General features: G+C 49.5%; 1 protein-coding gene across 2 annotated transcripts in view; it reads right to left on the bottom strand.

The window, feature by feature from the left end:
* Window positions 1-22,578, bottom strand: part of USP34 (ubiquitin specific peptidase 34) — a 265,775-nt gene that overhangs the window by 46,648 nt on the left and 196,549 nt on the right. For both annotated transcript variants that reach the window (XM_088477313.1, XM_088477314.1), the window contains 6 exons: window positions 9,407-9,472; window positions 9,159-9,239; window positions 8,071-8,156; window positions 7,009-7,177; window positions 6,857-6,931; window positions 6,423-6,574 (listed from right to left, as the gene is read on the bottom strand). In XM_088477313.1, the coding sequence (XP_088333439.1) occupies window positions 6,423-6,574; window positions 6,857-6,931; window positions 7,009-7,177; window positions 8,071-8,156; window positions 9,159-9,239; window positions 9,407-9,472 (629 nt within the window). The remainder of the gene's footprint in view (window positions 1-6,422; window positions 6,575-6,856; window positions 6,932-7,008; window positions 7,178-8,070; window positions 8,157-9,158; window positions 9,240-9,406; window positions 9,473-22,578) is intronic.

Here is a 22,578-nt window from a genome sequence, read left to right as displayed (position 1 = left end):
AGCCAACCTCCCGGGTGGGAAGCGCGGAGAACTCGCCGACCCTTTGGTAAACCCGAAAACCAGGAGCGCCAAGAACTGTAGGCCCAATGGAAAGGCAAGAGCTGAGGATCAAGTGTCGCAGAGGAGACAATCACAACTCCCTGCTAAACAGCGGAAGAATTCCACAACTTACGGCGTAATTCGAACGTAATAACGGCTAATGTAAGCTCAGCTGAAAACAGACCCAGGCCAAACTAGAGTCGAACATAGGAAGCTGCATAATTCGCAGACAGCAGCAACCCAGCACTGCTGGACAGAATTCATATAGATATACGTATATAATACCAATCTACAGATACAGAGCTGATCCTGTCCACAGACTCCTAATAAGGAGTATACAACGAGGCAAAAGTCAAGACCGAACAATCGCCGAGGCCCAAGTACTACCAGGTTGACAACCAGCGGAAGGGGTTAAACCATAGAAGTTCTCAACAATGGAGATCCCGCTGGGTATGATGCAGAGGCGGCTGTGAAAGAATTGAAACCACAATTCCTTTCAGAGGGTCAGACCGCAGTACAACCACTCTGAAACAGAGGGATCAAACAGCAACTGAAACCCTGCAGCTATAATTCCCCATAGCAGACTACTGGCAGTGTGTCACTACCGCTTGGGGCGGGTCTCAAACTCGTGTATTGGGCGCCCCATACGGGGACTTTACGGCACACCCCCTGTGCCGGCCTAAAAAGAAAACCATAGCAACAACCCCAAACAACAGACATGTCCATCATGATGGAAGTGCGTAGTCAGTACAAACTGCTGGTCCGAACATAGTATGAAAACAACTCGGATACCCTGGCAGTTAAAGAGCACGGATGCAACAGCCACCCAAGGAGAGCTACCAATATAGGGAAGCATCCCGTACAACAAGGCTAGGACAACCATAAAGGTACACATCAGGAACCTGTCAGTGTGATGAAAATATCCACAGATACTGAACAGGAATCAGGCTCCCTGCGCAGAACATAATGACTGTCACACTTTAATGTAAAGATGTGCCGTAGCCCATAGATGCGCTACAGTCCTTTATCACCCCAACAGAGTCTAGTAGAAGAAAGTGATAATTAAATATGGAATGCTTCACGAATTTGCGTGTCATCCTTGCGTTTCAATTTTTAGTATATGTGCTGCAGAAGCGAGCACTCTCAATGTTGGAACTATGCACCCACACACCAGGAAAGCTCTAAAGTGTAGTAGAGCCAACTGATTACGAGAGCGGATGGCTGCTAGGACGGCAGCTAGGGTGCGGAAGGGAGACTTGTAATGTCAGGTTGCATGAAATTGGAGCATCTGCCGAGGCATTAGTGAGGTACCGCTTACCTGTGAGCAACCAGAAGCCCTCTAGACGAGATGTAGGTCACTAACCTTTTCCATCTCACAGCAACCCGTCACGTCAGGTATAGAGAGTAGTTCAGTGGGCTAATAACCAATGCTCTACAGCACAGACTTCAGTCTGGCGATGTTGTCTGGGAAAACACTGTAGAAAACTAGCAAATTGTTAGGAGACAAGAAGGTTGTACAACAGGACTCTATACCTGAGCATGTAACAGTAGGGATGAGTAGACATCTAGAGTTTATACATATACTCCAAATACAGTCTGCTAGTGTATCAGTACATTATCACTTATAATGGTGAAGTGCGTATTAGTTAACAGGTGGATTTAAGTAAGACCTTGAATAGGCCCAAGATACACACAGAATATTAAATATTTGATGATGGATCCCCACCAGTGACCCTTGAAAGTTATAGTGTTCACAACGAGAGGGATTCAAAAGTGAACACCAGGGCCAAGGATTTACCTGATACTCACCAATCTAATCAAGCCAGGCCTGACCCTGCCTTTTCGGCGGGTGGCCGTAGGCCTTCAGGGACAGGAGCAGTAACTGCAGTCTGTTGTCATTTAAACAATTAGGTCCTGAGGATGGAATAGAACCTGCATTCTCTATGTACTGATAGGAAGAGAACCTAGGGACACTTATAGCCTCATTTTATTGAGATAATATTGAGTACTGGAACCTATACTGAGAAGGTACCTGTACATAGACATTGCATTAGGCTATAGTGATACCCCCAGTTAGGGTTAAAACAGGTTTTCCCATTATTAGGAAATATTCATACAAGGAATGTGAATATATATTATACATATACACACGCACACCTGGACAAACATAGTTGCATGAGAAGGCAATCTCTTTGAAAGGAAGAGTTAGTACCAACCAAGGAAGCTTACCTGTCAAGACTCCTGCCCAGGAGATTAGCATATATACAGCATATCTGATGCATTCTTAGAATGCCACAAGTTTGCTCCATTATATACATGTGTGGACATCATATATGGATATCGCCTACAGTTTCTGGTAATCCCAGGCGGCTTCCCATCCATGGACTTATAGGTAAACCTAATGATTGTGGAAGTATACACACACCTATACAATTCCCAACACATTTTATTAATATACATATATACATACATAGATAAAAATATATACATATATACACATACACACATTACACATACCTACACATACACAGGCACCCATGTAAAGCGGAGTTATTGAACCAAACAACCGCATCAGGAGAGTCCAGCCTCCAATCGCAGGATGCTTCTTTTAAAATATGTAGGTATGAGCAGGGCCGCAACTAGGGGGGGGGCTAGAGGTGCACGTGCACCGGGTGCCGGAATGCAGAGGGTGAAAAAGGGATGACTCATAGTGGCTTGGGGGCTGGAGAGTCAGAAAACGGCCATCCAAAAATGGCCGCCACCAAGGAGGAGACAGATGCTAGAGGTCCTTAATGGACCTCTAGTGTCTGTTAGGCCAGCACAAGTACCAGGAGAAGATGCTGAAAGCTGCATCTTCTCCCGTGAAACTCCCTGGCAATAAGCATGAAACCCCTTAGCAACGAGCATGAAATCCCCCTGGCAATGAGCATGAAATCCCCCTGGCAACGAGCATGAAATCCCCCTGGCAACGAGCATGAAATCCCCCTGGCAACGAGCATGAAATCCCCCTGGCAACGAGCATGAAATCCCCCTGGCAACGAGCATGAAATCCCCCTGGCAACGAGCATGAATCCCCCTGGCAACGAGCATGAATCCCCCTGGCAATGAGCATGAATCCCCCTGGCAACGAGCAGGTAATTTTAAAGTAATTAGAAGCCTTACTGTGGGGCATACAATGGTGTTGGGCAAATATGTAAGTGGCACTTTGGTAATAGGCATTACAGTGTGTGGCATAATGTGTAATGGGCATTATTGTGTGTGGAATAATGTAAGTCACTATACCAGGGACGTTTGACTAGTGCACTGCCTTATGGAGGAGCAGGACAAAATCCAGGTACGGGAAGGGAGGGGGCGCAAAATTGCTACCTTGCACCGGGTGACAGATATCCTAGTTTCGGCCCTGGTATGAGACAAGACGGATAACAGATCCTCCTCTGCCCTTACGGTAAGGATAAGAAGTGATACATACATACATACATATATATAAATCTATATATATATACACATATATACATATACCAAATACTAACCAGGCCTGACCCTGCTTAGCTTCCAAGATCAGACGAGATCGGGCGTTTTCAGGGTGGTGTGGCCGTAGGGACCACGTACCCACACATATTTAACATGAGCAACAGTAAGAGCCAAGAACTGAGCAAAGACCTTGGTTGAGCCCAGGACAAAATTCATATGCATAAAATACAAATATCTACATACATGTGGCTTTCCTCCACGCAGGGAGACTGCTCATGTGTCGCGTGTGGCCGTCAATCTGCTACGGCGTATGGGCCTGGATATTTGAACAGCGTGATGACCCAGATTGGTTTCGATCCTGGGACCCTTCTGTCACTGGAGTACCCGCCTTTTCGAGTGAGCCATTTGAGCTCCAGTTGAACCCGCTTTTTTAAAGTGGGAATCAAGGAGACGACCTTAGTGCAATGAAAATTACTGCAGTATACTTGATGTATATAGGCCCATCTGACACAGACATAGATCAATCGGCAGATCATGCGGAGGGTAAGTGACATGGACACATCCTCTGTATTAGGCTGCGGCATGTTCCTCCCTGAGCTAGTGTCAGGGGCCCGCACACTCACTCTATAATAGTGGCGGCGGGTCCCATGATATGTAGAGGTGTTGCTCTTCAATATGAGTACTGATTAATACTTAATCAAACAGTGCAGCCATTTTGATAGACAATTTTAAAATAGACATAACTATCCTCTAAACAGTAACATCACAATGACGTAGGGCAGCAGTTAGGAGAGTTGTGGCTGACTGTTTTGCGGTGCTCTCCCCTCTACAAGATCATTGTGGAATCTGACCACCATATAGGAACTACCGAGATGAGTCAAGTTCAATATGGACCTTGTCGCTGTGTAACTCAGTAAGCAGGAAGACTGCTACACTGCGCTCAGTATGCATCAGCATAATCTATCTCAGCATTTACCAAACTAGGTTCTATCTAGATACTGCAGCTGCCCAGATATTCCAAGTACTGACCAGGCCTATTAAGGGTGGTGTAGTAACAGTTTCTTACACAGCACAGCGTATTCTAAGCGGAGTTATCCTAGCATGCGCAACCACATGAAGGTGGAGTGCACTCTCTATAACTGAACTTCCCGCGGTGCAGTCACTCCAGGGGCTCAGACCTCTCGCTGCTCTAGCAGGCACAGTCCACACTGCATTCACCCTGCACTAAACTGCGTTTACGCAGGTAATATACTGTACCCAATGCTGCCCTTAAGAGGAAGCTGGATATAAAACTCTCCTTACTGGGAGATCTCATGAAGTGCGCAGCCCAAGGGGAGACTGTGTAGAATTAAGCGGCGCACTTCCGGGCGCAGCAATGGACTAAGCCCCGCCCCTACATCGCCGAGAACGGAGCCCCCCCGGCTAAAGCTGTTGACTCTTAGGGTCCTTACCTTTGGCTGCTCTGTAAGGAGCCGCAACCAGGGCCGCACCCCATGCCTCCTACAGCGAGCCCAACTTCGGCAGCCCGCCTAACCGGAAGCCAGCACCTCCTTGAGAACGCCGCTGCTTAGGAGCTCTCCACTGGAACCGGAGATCGCTATATAGCAGCAGCGCTGTTTTACAGTGAAGCGCACAGAAGAGGGAGAGCCCGCCTACAGATGGCGAGACGCGCCCTAATAAGCTCCGCCCCCGCTCACTCCGGTATACTGACCGGGATTGTCTCTTTAGTTCGGGGAGAAGGTAGTGTGGCAGGCGCGGGGGGTGGGGGTTGCAGCAACAGACCGCCTCTATTGCAGAGAGAGTTGTCACACTGTAAACGACAGCCGCAGCAAGGCACCGCGCTGTCACAGATGCAGGATAGCGGTGTCCCTGCATGGAGAGTGCAGGGATGTTATTACAGTCCTTCTCTGAGGGAGAGTTTGACTGGGAAGCGCGACTTTATGCGCGGTGGCTCCGCCCCCTTGTTAACCGGCATAAGGAATATTTTCTATGCCGGGCATAGAACCGGGTACCTTCTAAAATAAGGACCCAGGTTGGTAGTTTGCTGAGCTCAGTAGTTCAGCTATATGGGGGCGGAGGGGCCGCAGATCTAGTCCCCCGCTAGTCAGGGGAAGAGATTATACTTACCACTGCTGGCATCAGGGCTGCGGCTAGGCATTCGGAAGCACGGACACAGCCTCTATATTAAGCTGTGGCGTGTCCTCCCTGAGCTACTGCCAGGGTGCCTGGGACTCCGACACGCACTCTTTTTTAGTGGTGGCGGGTCTCCTGATGCCTCCATGTAGCAGGCTGACAGACGCAGTTCTCTGTCAGCCTGTCCTCAATGCTTTGTGAAAGCTATAAAATAAAATAAAGTGAAAATAAAGATAAAAATACTAAGTGTGGGCTGGAGCTCAGCCCTATGTGACCGGCTCTCTCGGGCACATTCTAAAAACTGGGGCTGATGGGGCATAGAGGGGGGAGGAGCCAGTCACACTTCTAAATTATTTAAAGCGCCAGGCTCTACTCTACCACCGTCTATACCCCCACTGTCTTGAACTCCAGTGTCCCCTAGTGGATGAAGGAGAAAGCACACTTGCCAGTTTATTAGTTCTGATAGAGAGGAATGTTAAAGCATACAGAAAGGAAGGGATCCAGTTTAAGGATTTGTTCTTGCACCTCTAACTTGGATTATATGGCCCATTGGGTATTGCATAAAGATATCTCAAACACATTGACAGGAGACAAAAATAAACCTAAAATAAGAAACATTTGCAATTCCATGTATATGATTTCTACTCAAGCAGGATGAAACACTCGCTCTGTCATGCAGGTGACATGCCATTCGTAGAAGCCAGGGACATTACATTTACTATGGTGCCTACAGGATTACTGCAACAGTCCATAATTAAAAGGCATAAGCATCACCCAACCTTTCAGAGCGAGACTGTTCCACCAGGAAAGCAATGAGAGCAATCATCTTTTCCAAAGCTGCTGGCCTGTACTTTTCTTCAGCAAGAGAAAGAATATCTTCTTCTTCCTCTTCCTCCCCTTCCTCTTCCTCAGACAATACTTCAACTTGCGGCTGCAACAATAGGTAAAACTAAAGAATTGATTCTTGGGGACTAAGAAAATCAGAGAAAACCAATAGACGTGGTAAATAAAAGTGCCTCCAAAACATGACTAATGACCACAATATTTACTAAGCTATTTTAATAAGAGTGACAAATTGAATCTCTTCTGCACTGGCCAATCCAGCGGAGCTATAGAACAGGGCAGCCACTAGATCACTCATCATTGGATACAACTCTACAGTAACTTTTTACGGAAAAGGCACAAAATACATTCTAACGAAAGGCAGACTTACATTTTCGGGCCCTTTGGTTCCCATGTAGAAATGCACCATGGTTGATATGGCTTGTAGGGATAGCAAAAACTGGCTCTGAAAGAGAGGTTTGTAGTCAGCACAGACACTGTTAATGAACATAAATGATGCAATAAGAACAAGAAAATAATTACCTCTTCCTCTCCCATTTTGACAAATTCGTATAGAAAGGCAAAGTACTCTGTCAGATGCTTGCTGTGAGGCTTCACCCCATGCTCCATGATAGACAGCAAAGTCTTCACAAAGCGAGTAACACAGGAGCGGCTGCCTATGTCCTCTACAGGCCCGTCCATGTCATCAGAGCTGGAAAATAGATTAGGATGACGATACTAAACTGCCCAAAGGCATACAGCAGGGATATGCACAATAGCAGCGATGTGGAACAGGAACAAACTTATTTGCAACAAAAAATAAATTAAATAAGAATACGGCAAGTGGTCTGGCTTGGCATCTTCCATTACAAAGTGATCCTTCAAAATTTAGCTAAACCGGATTTTACACCATGGTTGCTGAAGCTGGGGATTTTAGTCTAAAGCTGGGTATACACTAAATGACAGTAAGACCAAGTAATGCGGCAAGTGGTAATACATTGCGCGCGCCGTACAAGCTGCACGATCTGCCGTATGACCGCTTGATGTATCATTACAGGCTGCATGTAACAGCATCATGTCATTCATTGCATTGTCCCATCCGACGTGCAGGACAGCAGATGGGATGATGCGATGAACGACTGTGTACGATATATTGTTCCCTGGTTACCCATCTCAAGGGTCTAGCTGATTCAACAATTATATACTCATTGTCCTTTCCATCCCTGTTCTGCGGTTGGGCTGATCAAGTAACTGAGGCTTCCTGAGTAAGGTATATTGAGGAGGGAGGAGCTTGGATTTCAGGCATTTTGTTCAAGTGCCCAAAGCTCCTACTAGCACCTCTATACCCCTTTGTTCCACTGTCCCCCAACTGAACTACAAGAAAACAATTTAATGAATGTACAAATATCCTATCTCAAATATAAAATCGCAATCCTGTTTTTCAGCACATACATACAAATGCACTAACCATAACTCCAGTTTAAGGGAGTAACATTATCACTAACTCTAAAATTAATGTTATTATGTGTGTTAAAGAACAAAAAAACACAACCCCAAATTGTTATGTAAGAATTAAAGAGAGAGATTAACAACGGGCTATCTTACCCATCTTCTATGCCAGGCTGCAGGTATAAGTGAGCATGCACCGATCGCAGTCTCTGAATAACATGTATACAGAGACGCTGGAACATCTGTTATAAAAATTAACATTTTTTTTTAAACATTTTAAAACATAGCGTTTAAAAAATTTAAAATTATCAAATTTCACTCCATTTGTTAAAGTTTTACAATACTCAATCTTAAGCTAAATAGTTTTGAGCATTCAAAACTGCAAATCAATCAAATAACCACAGTGTCTCCCATATCCAAAACGCTTTGGACCAGGGGTATTTTGGATATCGGAATATTCCGTATTTTGGAATATTTGCATATCATAATAAGATATATTAGAAATGGGACCCAAATCTAAACACATAATGCATTTATGTTTTATATACACCTTATACACAGAGCCTGAAGGTAGTTTTACACAATATTTTCAATAATTTTGTGGCTCAAACAAAGTTTGTGTACATACATGAAATTCATTTGTGTTTTATATACACCTTATACACAGAGCCTAAAGGTAATTTTATTATTTTTTTTTTTTTTAAATCGTTTTGTGACAAACAAATTTTGTGTACATTGAACCATCAAAAAGCAAAAGGTGTCACTATCCCAGGCATGCTAAAAAAACAAAAACTGTATTTTGGAATATTTAGATATGGGAGACTCAACCTGTACTAACAGATTTCAATGAAGCTGAAATAGGGTTGCCATCATCGCATTTTAATGGAGGTTTAATGTACATATTTGTTATTTAACTGATGTATTCTGGATAAAGAATAATAGTGGTGGATACTTGCAGCCACAGTCCACAATAATTTTATATTCAGTCTACTTAAATCAGTGAGAAACTATAAAATCATACGGTCTGTAGATGATGGTAATGTACGTAACAGCATGTACACAGTTGATAAGCGTTGACTCTCCACCAGCTGACCACGCCCACTTTAGAAGCACGCTGCCATTTAGCGGTGGTATATGTTATTATATGGGCCCCAACAATCCCCTGTGGGCCCCTCATGACCCAGTCTGACTGTATAGAACAAAAACTTTTAAATGTACTTTAAAAATATATATATTTGACCCACCTGTCTAACAATCTGATTTGGACACTTGATCAGTATCTGCATTGGCCACCAATCATCATCAGCCATTCGATCCAAAAACCACTGAAGGGACAAGAACAAACTTAGGAAGAATAGAGCATAGCTGGACTAGTCAGTGACTCTCTATTTCTGATTCACTGCACCTGCCGTCTGCAATGTTAGTTAAAGCCAATTCTGTGCCAAGAATTTACACCCTGTGGAAACTTCACAAGTCACTTTATACATCTCACCTCGCAAGCTGCCTGGCTGTTGTTAAATTGCTTTGTCAGTAGTTCAATCCACTGAAGCATTGTGGGCTAAACAGAGAGAGACAGCAAGGATAAAGTGAATGATTTTACAACTCATTATTTCAAAAGACAAAGGGCCACTCTACATGTGTTAGCATTAGGTTTCTACTGGAGTAAATAAAAAACTTCTCTCATTTACTTTTCAGATCATTTGTAGCAACTCTTGGTCACAGGGAACTGACAAATACAAGCCCTCAGAATGGACAAGCACAACCCAAAGCTAAGTCACATCGGTCTAGCAGACCCAGAGGAAGTGTTTCCACCTTTCTGTCCAATAAATGCCCAATGCTCCCACCTATATGCCCAAATTAATGTAGAGTGCTCTTACATGTCTGCCTGACCCAAGCTCAGTGTCCATCCCACCTACAGTCAGGTGCATAAATATTGGGACATTGACAGAATTTTCATATTTTGGCCTCTATTCACCACCACAATGACTTTGAAATGAAACAAACAAGATGTGCTTTAACTGCAGACTTTCAGATTTAACTTGAGGGTAATTACAACCAACTCAGGTGAACGGTGTAGGAATTACAACGGTTTCTATATGTGCCTCCCACTTTTTAAGGGGCCAAAAGTAATGGGACAAACTAAACAATCCTAAATCAAACTTTCACTTTTTAATACTTTGTTGCAAATCCTTTGCAGGCAATTACAGCCTGAAGTCTGGAACGCATAGACATCACCAGACGCTGGGTTTCATCCCTGGTGATGCTCTGCCAGGCCTCTACTGCAAATGTCTTCAGTTCCTGCTTGTTCTTGGGGCATTTTCCCTTCAATTTTATCTTCATCATCAAGTGAAATACATGCTCAATGGGATTCAGGTCAGGGGATTGACTTGGCCATTGCATAACATTCCACTTTTTAGCCTTAAAAAACTCTTTGGTTGCTTTTGCAGTATGCTTCGGGTCATTGTCCATCTGCACTGTGAAGCGCCGTCCAATGAGTTCTGAAGCATTTGACTGAAATATGAGCATATAATATTGCCCGAAACACTTCAGAATTCATTCTGCTGCTTTTGTCAGCAGTCACATCATCAATAAATACAAGGGAACCAGTTCCATTGGCAGCCATACATGCTCACGCCATGACACTACCACCACCATGCTTCACTGATGAGGTGGTATGTTTTGGATCATGAGCAGTTCCTTTCCTTCTCCATACTCTTCTCTTCCAATCACTCTGGTACAAGTTGATCTTTGTCTCATCTGTCCATAAGATGTTGTTCCAGAACTGTAATGGATTTTTTAGATGTTGTTTGGCAAACTCTAATCTGGTCTTCCTGTTTTTGTGGCTCACCAATGGTTTACATCTTGTGGTAAAACCCTCTATATTCACTCTTGTGAAGTCTTCTCTTGATTGTTGACTTTGACACATATACACCTACCTCCTGGAGAGTGTTCTTGATTTGGCCAACTGTTGTGAAGGGGTTTTTCTTCACCAGGGAAATAATTCTTCTGTCATCCACCACAGTTGTTTTCCATGGTCTTCTGGGTCTTTTGGTGTTGCTGAGCTCTCCGGTGCGTTCTTTCTTTTTAAGAATGTTCCAAACAGTTGATTTGGCCACACCCAATGTTTTTGCTATCTCTCTGATGGGTTTGTTTTGATTTTTCAGCCTAATGATGGCTTGCTTCACTGATAGTGACAGTTCTTTGGATCTCATAATGGGGCAGATGTATGAAGCTCTGGGAAGTGATAAAGTAGAAAGAGATAAACGACCAACCAATCAGCTCACAACTGTAAGTTTTCAAACACAGCCTGTAACATGACAGTTGCGAGCTGATTGGTTGGTCGTTTATCACTCTGCACTTTATCACTTCCCAGAGCTTCATACATCTGCCCCATTGAGAGTTGACAGCAACTGATTCCAAATGCAAATGTCATACCTAGAATCAACTCCAGACCTTTTACCTGCTTAATTGATAATGAAATAACGAGGGAATAGCCCACACCTGTCCATGAAATAGCTTTTGAGTTGAGAGACCCATTACTGTTGGCCCCTTAAAAACTGGGAGGCACATATAGAACCGTTGTAATTCCTACACCGTTCCCCTGATTTGGATGTAATTACCCTCCAATTAAATCTGAAAGTCTGCAGTTAAAGCACATCTTGTTTGTTTCATTTCAAAGCCATTGTGGTGGTGAATAGAGGCTAAAATATGAGATATGGTAAGAACTTACCCTTGTTATCTCTATTTCTACGAAGTCCATAGGGTTCCACAGGATACCTTGGGTATAGGTGTGACGTCAGTCGCAGGGCACCAAAGAGTTAAGCTTTCAGCCTCCCAGGATGCACTAGGTCCCCCTCCTATACCCCGCCCCCGGGCCAAGGCACCTCAGTTAGTTACCAAGCCATAGGCCGGAGGAGGAGAAGGAAGAGAGAGAACAAAGATCTGGACACATACAAGAATCACATTCTCACCAGAGGGAGACGGAAAACCGGTGACCAGAGCAAAGCCCATCTGCAGCACAGGTGCGACAGGGCGGGAGTCCTGTGGAACCCTATGGACTTCGAAGAAATAGAGATAACAAGGGTAAGTTCTTACCATATCTCATATTTTCTACTTCAGGGTCCATAGGGTATCCACAGGATACCTTGGGGATGTCCCAAAGCAGTATCCTTTAAGGGTGGGGACGCTCCTGTGCAGAAAGGAGAATCCGCCGCCCGAAGGAAGCATCCTGAGAGGCGAAGGTGTCAAACCTGTAATACCTCACGAAGGTATGGACAGAAGACCACGTAGCAGCCTTGCAGATCTGAACTGCCGAGGCACCACGTCGAGCTGCCCACGAAGGACCCACAGACCTAGTGGAATGAGCCTTCAGAGAAGGAGGGACCGGTAGGCCTTCATGAAGATAAGCTTCAGAAATAGCCATACGGATCCAGGCTGCCAAAGTTTGCTTTGAAGCAGGCCAACCCTTTTTACGGAAGCCATAGAGGACAAACAAAGCGTCCGACTTCCTAAACGAAGAAGAGCGGTCAACATAAGTCCTTAAGGCCCGCACAACATCCAAAGAGGCCTCACCCACGGAAAGACCCGGTGAGTTAAAGGCCGGAACAACTATTTCCTCGTTAACATGAAACTGGGAAACAACTTTGGGAAGAAACTCGGGCCGAGTGCGGAGCACTGCCCTGTTCCCATGAAAAACCAAGAAAGGGGGTCTACAAGAAAGAGCCCCTAACTCAGAAACACGTCTGGCCGAAGCAATGGCCAGAAGGAAAACAGTCTTAGCTGTTAGCCATTTAATATCCACTGAGCCCAGTGGTTCAAACGGCGGTCCTTGGAGAGCCCTCAGGACCACAGCCAAATCCCAAGGCGCCACAGGTGGAACAAAGGGCGGCTGAATACGGAGAACACCTTGCATAAAGGTGCGCACATCCGGGATTGTAGCAATCCTACGGTGAAACCAGACAGATAGGGCCGAAACCTGTACCTTCAAAGAAGCAAGGCGAAGCCCATGATCTAGTCCCGCTTGCAGGAAGGCGAGAATCCGAGACAGACGAATCTCCCGCGGTGCATAACCTCTCGGTCGACACCATTGGAAGAACGTATGCCACACGCGATGGTATATCCTCGCGGAAGACGGTTTCCGAGCTCGTAACATGGTACGCACCACAGAGCTGGAAAACCCCCGGGACCTCAGCATGGCCGTCTCAACAGCCACGCCGTCAAAGACAGCCGAGTCAGGTCCGGGTGAAGGCAAGGACCCTGAGACAGAAGGTCCGGTCGTAGCGGTAACCGCAGAGGACTGTCCACGGACAGACCCTGAAGGTCTGAGAACCAGTGCCGTCTGGGCCACGCGGGAGCTATCAACAGGAGCGTCCCTCCTTCCTGTTTGAATTTCCGGATTACCCGTGGAAGAAGGGAGACTGGAGGGAACAGGTATGCAAACCGGAACGTCCACCGGACGGACAGAGCATCCACCAGAGACGCCCCTTCGTCTCTTGTGCGAGACCAGTACACCGGCAACTTGTTGTTGTGCCGGGACGCCATGAGGTCGATTTCTGGAAGACCCCACCTGTCCACCAGTAGTTGAAAAACGTCCGGGTGCAGGGACCATTCCCCTGGATGAACGTCCTGGCGACTTAGAAAGTCCGCCTCCCAATTTAGCACTCCCGGGATGAAGACCGCTGATATGGCCGGAAGATTGCGCTCCGCCCAAACCAAGATCCGAGAGACCTCTACGAGAGCCGCCCGACTACGAGTTCCTCCTTGCCTGTTTATGTAGGCCACGGTGGTAGCGTTGTCCGACTGGACCTGCACCGGGTGACCCTGGAGAAACCGCTGTGCCTGCAGGAGAGCATTGAAGACCGCACGGAGTTCCAAGATATTTATTGGAAGCTCCGCTTCTGTCGGCGTCCACCTGCCCTGGAACAAGCGTGGACCCGAAACTGCTCCCCAGCCCCGAAGACTGGCGTCCGTTGTCAACAGGACCCAATTTGGAACCCAGAACGGACGTCCCTTGTTGAGGTGGGTCGTCTTTAACCACCACGAAAGGGACAGGCGAACCTCCGGGGTGAGCACAATCGTCTGGAACTTCAGAGACTGAGGCAGCCCGTTCCACTTGGACAGGATCAGGTGCTGCAGAGGTCTGGAGTGAAACTGGGCGTATTCCACCATGTCGAACACCGACACCATGGAGCCCAGTAACCTCATCGCCGAGTGTAAGGACACCCGGCGGCTGTGCAGACAACTGCGCACCCTTGACTGTAAAGCAGAGATCTTGTCCTCCGTCACGAAGATCCTTTGCTGTCCCGAGTCCAATAAGGCTCCAAGATGCAGAATCCTCCGAGACGGGATTAGAGTGGACTTCTGCCAGTTGATTAGCCAGCCGTGCCGTTGCAGCAGTGCAATGGTCAGGTCCAAGTGGTGTAACAGGAGCTCTGGAGATCCTGCCACCAATAACAGGTCGTCCAAGTACGGCAACATGCGGACTCCTTGCAGCCGCAGAGAAGCCGCCATGACCGCCATCACCTTGGTGAAAACACGTGGTGCTGTCGCCAGGCCAAAAGGTAACGCCCGAAACTGGAAGTGGTCGCTGCGGATTGCAAACCGAAGGAACTCTTGATGGCGCAAAAGAATAGGGACATGCAGGTAAGCATCCTGTATGTCCAATGACACCATGTAGTCCCCAGGTTCCAGCGCCAGAATGATGGACCGTAGGGTCTCCATCCGAAACTTCGGGACCCGCAAAGACTTGTTGAGTGCTTTGAGGTTGAGAATCGGACGATATGACCCATTGGGTTTCTGTACCAAAAATAGATTTGAATAGAAACCCTGGCCCCTCTGGGAGAATGGAACAGGCACTATAACTCCAGCCTGGAGCATAGTGTGCAATACCTTCCGCAGCTCCGTAACCTTGTTCCGGTCTGATGGTAGACCCGTGGTGAAGAATCGAGCCGGGGGTCTGTGCCGGAAGGAGAGGGCGTACCCGTGGGAGACCACCTCCAGAACCCAAGTGTCTGTCGTAGTGAACGACCAATACCGGGATAACTGCAGCAGGCGGCCTCCCACCCTGGGATCCCCCAAAGGGAGGCCCGGACCGTCAGGCCGCAGGCTTGTCATCTGGCTTGGGGGCCGGACGTCTGGTACTCCATGCCTGTTTCCGGGGCTTGACCGATTTCTTAGGGCCAGCCTGTCGAGGAAACGACTGTGGTTTGGGCCTGCCCTGGGCTCTAGATGACCAAAAGGACGATGGTCCAGAACCAGAAGGAGCAGCGGCCGACGGGAGACAAGCAGATTTGGCTGCCGCCAGCCTGGCCACAATCTTATCCAGATCCGGACCGAAGAGAACTTCTCCGGTAAACGGCAACGCTTCCAGACCTTTCTTGGAATCTGCGTCCGCCTTCCAGGATCGCAGCCACAAGGTGCGACGAGCAGCTACCACTGCTGAAGAAATTCTAGACACCAGAGTACTAATGTCTAGAGCCGCCTCGTTGATGTAGGTGGCCGAATCACGGAGATTGCCAATCAACTCCGCCTGTTCGGCCGGACAGTCGGAATCAAAAGAAGCCTCTAAAGAATCCGCCCAGCGCTCCATCGCTCTGGCAACCCAGCAAATGGCCATAGCCGGCCGTGCTGCCCCCCCTGCAAGGGAATAAGCGGACTTCAGGCAGATTTCTACCTTGCGGTCCGTAGCATCCCTAAGGGAGGACATGGATGGCATCGGCAATGTGGCACTACGGACAAGACGGGTCACGTGAGAATCCACCTGTGGAGGGGATTCCCACTTAGCAAAATAATTATCCGCGAACGGATAAGCCACCGCCAGGCGTCTCTGCGGCTGGTATCTTTTGCCAGGTTGTTTCCACGCCTCCTCTAAATGGTCCACCAACTGACCCGAAAGAGGAAAGACTGTGGCATCGCCCTTCACATCTTTGAAAAAGGCATACTTAGATTTAGCCGCTGGGGGAACTTCGTCCTCAATCACCAAGGCTGTGCGGACCGCCCGAATAAGTCCAGGAATATATATTTTGGACTTAGCATCAGCGTCCTTAGTATGGAGAGGTTCCTGATCGTAAGGATCCAGAATCTCCCCATCATCAGACGTCCCTTCGTCATCCTCATAAGGAGGGGACAGAGACGCCACCGGCCTTTTATGAGGCCGCATCACAGACTCCCCTTGCAACACATCCAACAAGTGCTGTACAGAACTCGTCAGGGAGTTAACCCACGCTGGCTTCTGAGAACCCGGGAGCGGGGAAATAGGGAGACTGTGGGGTACCACCAATTGTCGTGGAAACCCCTGCATGGGTGACGACACCACAGACTGCTGGGACAAACCCATCGGAGTAAACGCGGGCTGCGGAGCTAACTGGCCCACTAAAGCTGTTAACGCCTGAGCGAAACAAGCCCAGGGCGGCTCCTGTACCGGTGCTGTAACCGTAATAGGCCGCGCCATGGACAAACACTGCCGGCAAAGGCCCTCCGCGCTACCCTCCCCCTCCGCTAACGGTACTTTGCACGTGGTACACTGTAGCCGGAGGGGAAAATCACTTTCAGACATGATGGCACCACGTATGTGACCTCTCTCACCAATTAAGTATTAAATAGGCGAGAGACCACCCTGCAGCACCGCACTGCAAGGGCTTTAGCAGAAAGAACAGGGACAGTAATAAAGCTGACAGTTTTGAGAAGATAAAGTTACAGGCAGCAGCACTAGCACAGTCACATACAATGCAGAGAAAACAAGAGATATGGTAAGAACTTACCTTTGTTATCTCTGTTTCTACGAAGTCCATAGGGTCCACAGGGTTGACCTTGGGGTTATAGCTGGAACAGGATCCATGGGCACCACACAGTTAAGCTTTTAGCTCCCAGGATGCACTTGGGTCCTCCTCTATACCCCGCCCCCGAGCCACAGGCACCCCAGTTGGTAAGCAGCCTAGGCCGGAGGAGAATATGGAACAGAGAGAAGGAAGACTGGAACACACAAGAAACCATACTCACAGCAATAGGAGACGGAAAACCGGTGACCAGCCACACAGCCCATTTGAAGCCAGGTGCGTCAGGGCGGGCGCCCTGTGGACCCTATGGACTTCGTAGAAACAGAGATAACAAAGGTAAGTTCTTACCATATCTCTTGTTTTCTACTTCAGGGTCCATAGGGGGTCCACAGGGTTGACCTTGGGGATGTCCCAAAGCAGTACAACTAAGGGCGGGGACGCTCCTGTGCTGAAAGGAGTACCCGGCGCCCAAAGGATGCATCCTGAGAGGCAAAGGTGTCAAACGCATAGAACCTCAAAAACGTTTGAAGTGAAGACCAAGTGGCCGCCCTACACAGCTGAACAGCAGAAGCGCCACGTCTAGCAGCCCAAGAGGGACCCACAGAACGAGTGGAATGAGCCTTAACAGAGGCTGGCACAGGTAAGCCCTCCTGTGCATAAGCCTCACAAATAACGGAACGAAGCCAACAGGCTAACGTTTGTTTGTTGGCAGGCCAACCCCTCTTGTGAAAACCAAAGAGGATAAACAAGGAATCAGACTTCCTAACCGAAGCCGTCCGGTCTACATAAATTCTAAGCGCCCGGACCACATTTAAGGAAGTCTCACCAGCTGAAAGATCAGGGGACTGAAAAGCTGGCACAACAAGTTCCTGATTAATATGGAACTTCGAGACCACTTTGGGCAAAAACTCAGGACGAGTGCGGAGCACCGCTCTGTCCTGGTGAAAAATTAGGAAAGGAGGGCGACAGGAAAGCGCCCCCAATTCAGACACCCTCCTGGCCGAAGCAATTGCCAGGAGAAAAAACGTCTTAAATGTCAGCCACTTGAGCTCCACCGCCTCAAGAGGCTCAAACGGAGGACCCTGCAGGACCCGTAGCACCACCGCCAAGTCCCAAGGAGCCACCGGAGGCACAAAGGGAGGCTGGATCCTGATAACACCTTGGAAAAAGGTGTGAACGTCTGGTAGTATTGCAATCCGCCGTTGAAACCACACGGACAAGGCGGACACATGAACCTTCAGAGATGCAAGGCGTAAGCCGAGATCCAATCCTGACTGAAGAAATTCCAAGATCCTAGAAACTCGGAACACCTGAGGATCATAAAGTCTGGACTCACACCACTGAAAGTAAGTGTGCCACACTCTGTGATAAATCCGTGCTGAAGCAGGCTTGCGTGCCCTGAGCATCGTACCAATAACCGAACTGGAGAAGCCCCGAGACCTCAAGACGGCTGTCTCAAGAGCCACGCCGTCAAAGACAGCCGACCCAGATCCGGGTAAAGGCAGGGCCCCTGAGACAACAGGTCCCGACGTTGAGGAAGAAGGTACGGAACGTCGATGGAGAGGCTCCTCAGATCGGAGTACCAAGGACGTCTGGGCCAGGCCGGAGCTACCAGCACGAGCATGCCGCCGTCCTGCTTGAATTTCCGCAGAACCCGAGGAAGCAGGGATATCGGAGGAAACAGATACGCCAGGTGAAACGTCCATGTCAGCGACAGCGCGTCCACCAGACTTGCACCTGCGTCTCTTGTCCTTAACCCGTAAACGGGCAACTTGTGATTGTGACGGGAGGCCATCAAGTCCAGCTCCGGCAGTCCCCACCTGTCCACGAGTAGCTGAAACACCTCTGGGTGAAGCGACCATTCCCCGGGATGCACGTCGTGACGGCTGAGGAAGTCCGCCTCCCAATTGAGGACTCCGGGGATGAAGACCGCCGAGATCACTGGAATGTGACCCTCCGCCCAAGACAGGATACGAGACACCTCCGACATCGCTGCCTGACTGCGAGTTCCGCCTTGGTGATTGATATACGCCACCGTGGTGGCGTTGTCGGACTGCACCTGTACCGCCCTTCCGTGAAGAGCGGGGCCGGACGACTGCAGGGCCTTGTATACTGCCCGCAGTTCCAGGATGTTGATGGGGAGAAGTGCTTCTTCCGCTGACCAACGACCCTGAAGCGACAAAGAGCCGGTCACTGCCCCCCAACCCCGGAGACTGGCATCCGTCGTGAGCAGGACCCAGTCCGGGACCCAAAATGGGCGCCCCTCGACCAGATGAGCTGTCTGAAGCCACCAAGCCAAAGATAGCCGAACGTCCGGAGACAACACCAGCACCTGAGAGCGGATCCGGTGAGGTAACCCGTTCCATTCTGATAGAATCAGCCCCTGCAGGGGCCGGGAATGGAACTGGGCAAATTCCACCATGTCGAATGTCGACACCATGGACCCCAGAACTCTCATAGCCGAATGGACCGACAGGCGGCAACGGCTCAGGCAACTGCGTATCCGCAGCTGTAGTGAGGCGACCTTCTCCGGAGTCAGGAAGATCCTTTGCTGACGCGAATCCAGCAGGGCTCCCAAATGAACCATCCGCTGTGATGGAATCAGGGAGGACTTTTTCCAATTTATCAACCACCCGTGTGCTTGCAGGCAAGCGATCGTCAGGTGGAGATGTTGAAGCAGTACCTCCGGGGAGCTCGCCAGCAACAGGAGGTCGTCCAGGTACGGCAGCAGCCGTACATTCTGGTTCCGAAGATGTGCGGCCATGACCGCCATAATCTTCGTGAACACCCTCGGTGCCGTGGAGAGACCAAAGGGTAGCGCCCGGAACTGATAGTGGTGTTGAAGGATAGCGAACCTCAGATACCGCTGGTGTGAAGATGCTATCGGAACATGGAGGTAGGCGTCCTGGATGTCCAGGGACACCATGTAATCCCCCGGTTCCATCGCCAGAATGATGGAACGTAACGTTTCCATCCTGAACTTGGGAACTCTGAGGAATTTGTTCAGAGACTTCAAGTTGAGGATAGGGCGATGAGAACCATTGGGTTTCTGCACCAGAAACAGAGACGAATAATACCCCGTCCCTCGTTGTGATAGAGGAACGGGAACAATGACCCCTGCTTTCAGCAAGGACTCTATAGCCTCCTGAACCTGTAACGCCTTGGTCTTGTCCTGAGAAGGACTTGTGCAGAAAAACTGGTGGGGTGGTCTGTGCCGAAAAGACAGGGCGTACCCCTGGGAGACCACTTCTCGAACCCAGGCATCCGTGGTGGTATTGTGCCAGCACTGGGCAAATAGAAGAAGTCGGCCTCCCACTCTGAGGTCCCCCAGAGGGAGGCCCGTCCCATCAGGCCGCAGGTTTATCTTCCTGCTTGGAAGAAGGGCGCCGAGCACTCCAGGCTTGCTTCTTGGGTTTAGAGGCCGTCTTACTCGCAGACTGTCTCGGGAAGGACTGACCTTTCGCCTTACCCTGAACCCGAAAGGAACGAAAAGCCGAACTCCGAACCTTAGCAGGCAGTGCCGCCGAAGGGAGGAAGGCCGACTTGGATTTAGCCAGGGTGTCCACTATTTTGTCCAAGTCCGGACCAAATAGTAATTCCCCATTGAAAGGTAAGGCCTCCAGACCTTTCTTTGAATCAGAGTCCGCTCTCCAGGACCGCAACCATAAGGATCGGCGGGCAGACACCGCTGCAGCCGATACCCGCGAGGTCAGCAGACTAGCATCTAAAGAAGCTTCTCCAATGTAAGAAGCGGCGTCCCTCATTTGTCCCAACAACGCCCGCTGGACATCCGGAGCGTCGTCCGGGAAGGTATCTTCCAATGCATTGGCCCACCCCTCAATGGCCTTGGCCACCCAGGAAATGGCCATGGACGGTCGGGCCACCGCCCCGGAGAGGGAGTAAATAGACTTTAAGCAAGTCTCAACTTTCCTGTCCGTGGGATCCTTCAGCGAGGATATCGACGGTAATGGTAAGGTGGCGCCCCGAGTTAAACGGGTGACATGGGAATCCACCGCCGGTGGAGTTTCCCATTTTTTACAATGTGCCTCAGGGAAGGGGTAATTAGAAGCCAACCGCTTCTGAGGAAGGAATCTCTTACTGGGCGCCTGCCAAGCTACCGCCATATGATCCGTCAACTGATCAGACAGGGGAAACACCGCAGAAGCCACCTTAGTTTTTTTGAAACTAGGAAACTTCGACCTAGGAACCGGTGCCTCATCCTCTATAAGAAGAATAGCTCGCACCGCCCTAACTAGTGCTCGCACATTAATGGACGACTTGGTATCCATTTCCTGGACCGAGGCGTCCGAGTCAGTGTCATCAGGGACCTCCCCATCATCTGAGGAACCCTCTGAGTCCGATACCTGAGCAGCCCGTGCCATGAGTGGGCGTTTAGAAATCCTAGAAGGCATGTCAGTCTGCAACATTGACTGAAAAGCCGAGGAAGCGGCCGCCAAATTTTGCACGGAGTTGGAGAGCACATCCACCCATGGTGGAGGCGTCGCCATAGGGGCCTGAAAAGGTACCACAGGCTGCTGCGGCACAGGGGAAGCCTGTATATACATAGGCAACCCCCCAAAGGGACCAACTGATTGAGACCCAGGAGGACTCCGCAATAACTGCGGGACACCCGGGGAATGGGGGATGGTCGGCTGGGGCACCGCCCTAGTAGGGAGAGCAGTCGGGACCGACAGACGGTCCGCAATAGACACCAGCACTTGAGAAAACATCGCCCACGGTGGTTCCTGCGCCAGAGAAGGTCTGGATGGGCCAGGAGCCACCTGGCATCGACTACACAGGCCATCCTGTGACAAATCCTCCCTATCTACTCCTGCAGAACAGCGTCCGCAGGAGGCCAACACCGGAGCCACTGAGCGCTCAACCTCCTCGTCTGACATGACAGAATATATTATATATCTGGCACCAGGGTAGAAGTAAAACGCACTCACCGGTGTGCTGAACAACAGCCCACAATATGGCACTGAGTAGCACACAACTGTATGTGACGGACCTCACAAATACGTGATCTATATAAGTGAGGTCAGTAGAAACGCCCCTCCCCCACACACCTGCAGGGCTTGTAGGAGAAGTAAAGGGATAGGTATAAGCTGACAGTAAGCGGAAAATAAGCACAGACAGGCAGCACTAGCAAAAAGTCACATACCATGCAGGAAGATATACTCACTGCACCTTTACACTACAATCAACCTGCCCAGATTCAGTGTCTGGGAGGGCTATAGTGCTGTGTACGCTGTCCTTAATCAGGGGAGAGGTACACAGGGGGACCGGTCCGCGTGCTCCCTGAGATCTGCGCTGCCACTGGGAAAATGGCCGCTGGAGACCTCAGAGGAGGAGTGGCCGAGGAATCTGCAGCTCAGCGACGCCAGACTGCGTGCTGAAAGGCGCGCTGAGCTGAGGGGAGGAGCCGCTGACAGGGAAGGCTTCCTCCCCTGGCTGGCCATTAACCCCAGGGATGCTGGCTTCCCGCTTGCCGGTTATCCCTGGTGGTCTAGTGGTCCCACGGGTTATGGGGGGGGCCCGCCGCCACTGCCAGCAGCCTCCGGTCTGTCCCCCGGACCGGAGGCTAAAGGACTGCATTTAAGGCATTCCGCGCGCCGCCGCTAGCCAGCGACGCGCGGCTTACCTGAATCCCCGGCGACTCCGGCAGCAGTCCTGGGAGGTAGACAGAGTCCGGCTAGTACGGACTCTGCCCTCCCGCCGCGATCCCCAGATCAGTACTGGCGTCGCGGCGCCAGTCGGGGATCAGAGCGGCAGCGTGGGCGTCTGTACAGACAGCCCTTCGCTGCCGTCTGTAGTAAAAATAGATTAAAAATAAATAAAATTTAACTTAAAATAAAAGCTTTTGGGGGCTGCTCCTGCAGCCCCCCTG

Source organism: Taudactylus pleione, unplaced genomic scaffold, assembly GCF_031769625.1.
Source record: "Taudactylus pleione unplaced genomic scaffold, aTauple2 ptg000201l, whole genome shotgun sequence".
Lineage (NCBI taxonomy): Eukaryota > Metazoa > Chordata > Amphibia > Anura > Myobatrachidae > Taudactylus > Taudactylus pleione.
This window is presented reverse-complemented; position numbering and strand designations above follow the sequence as displayed.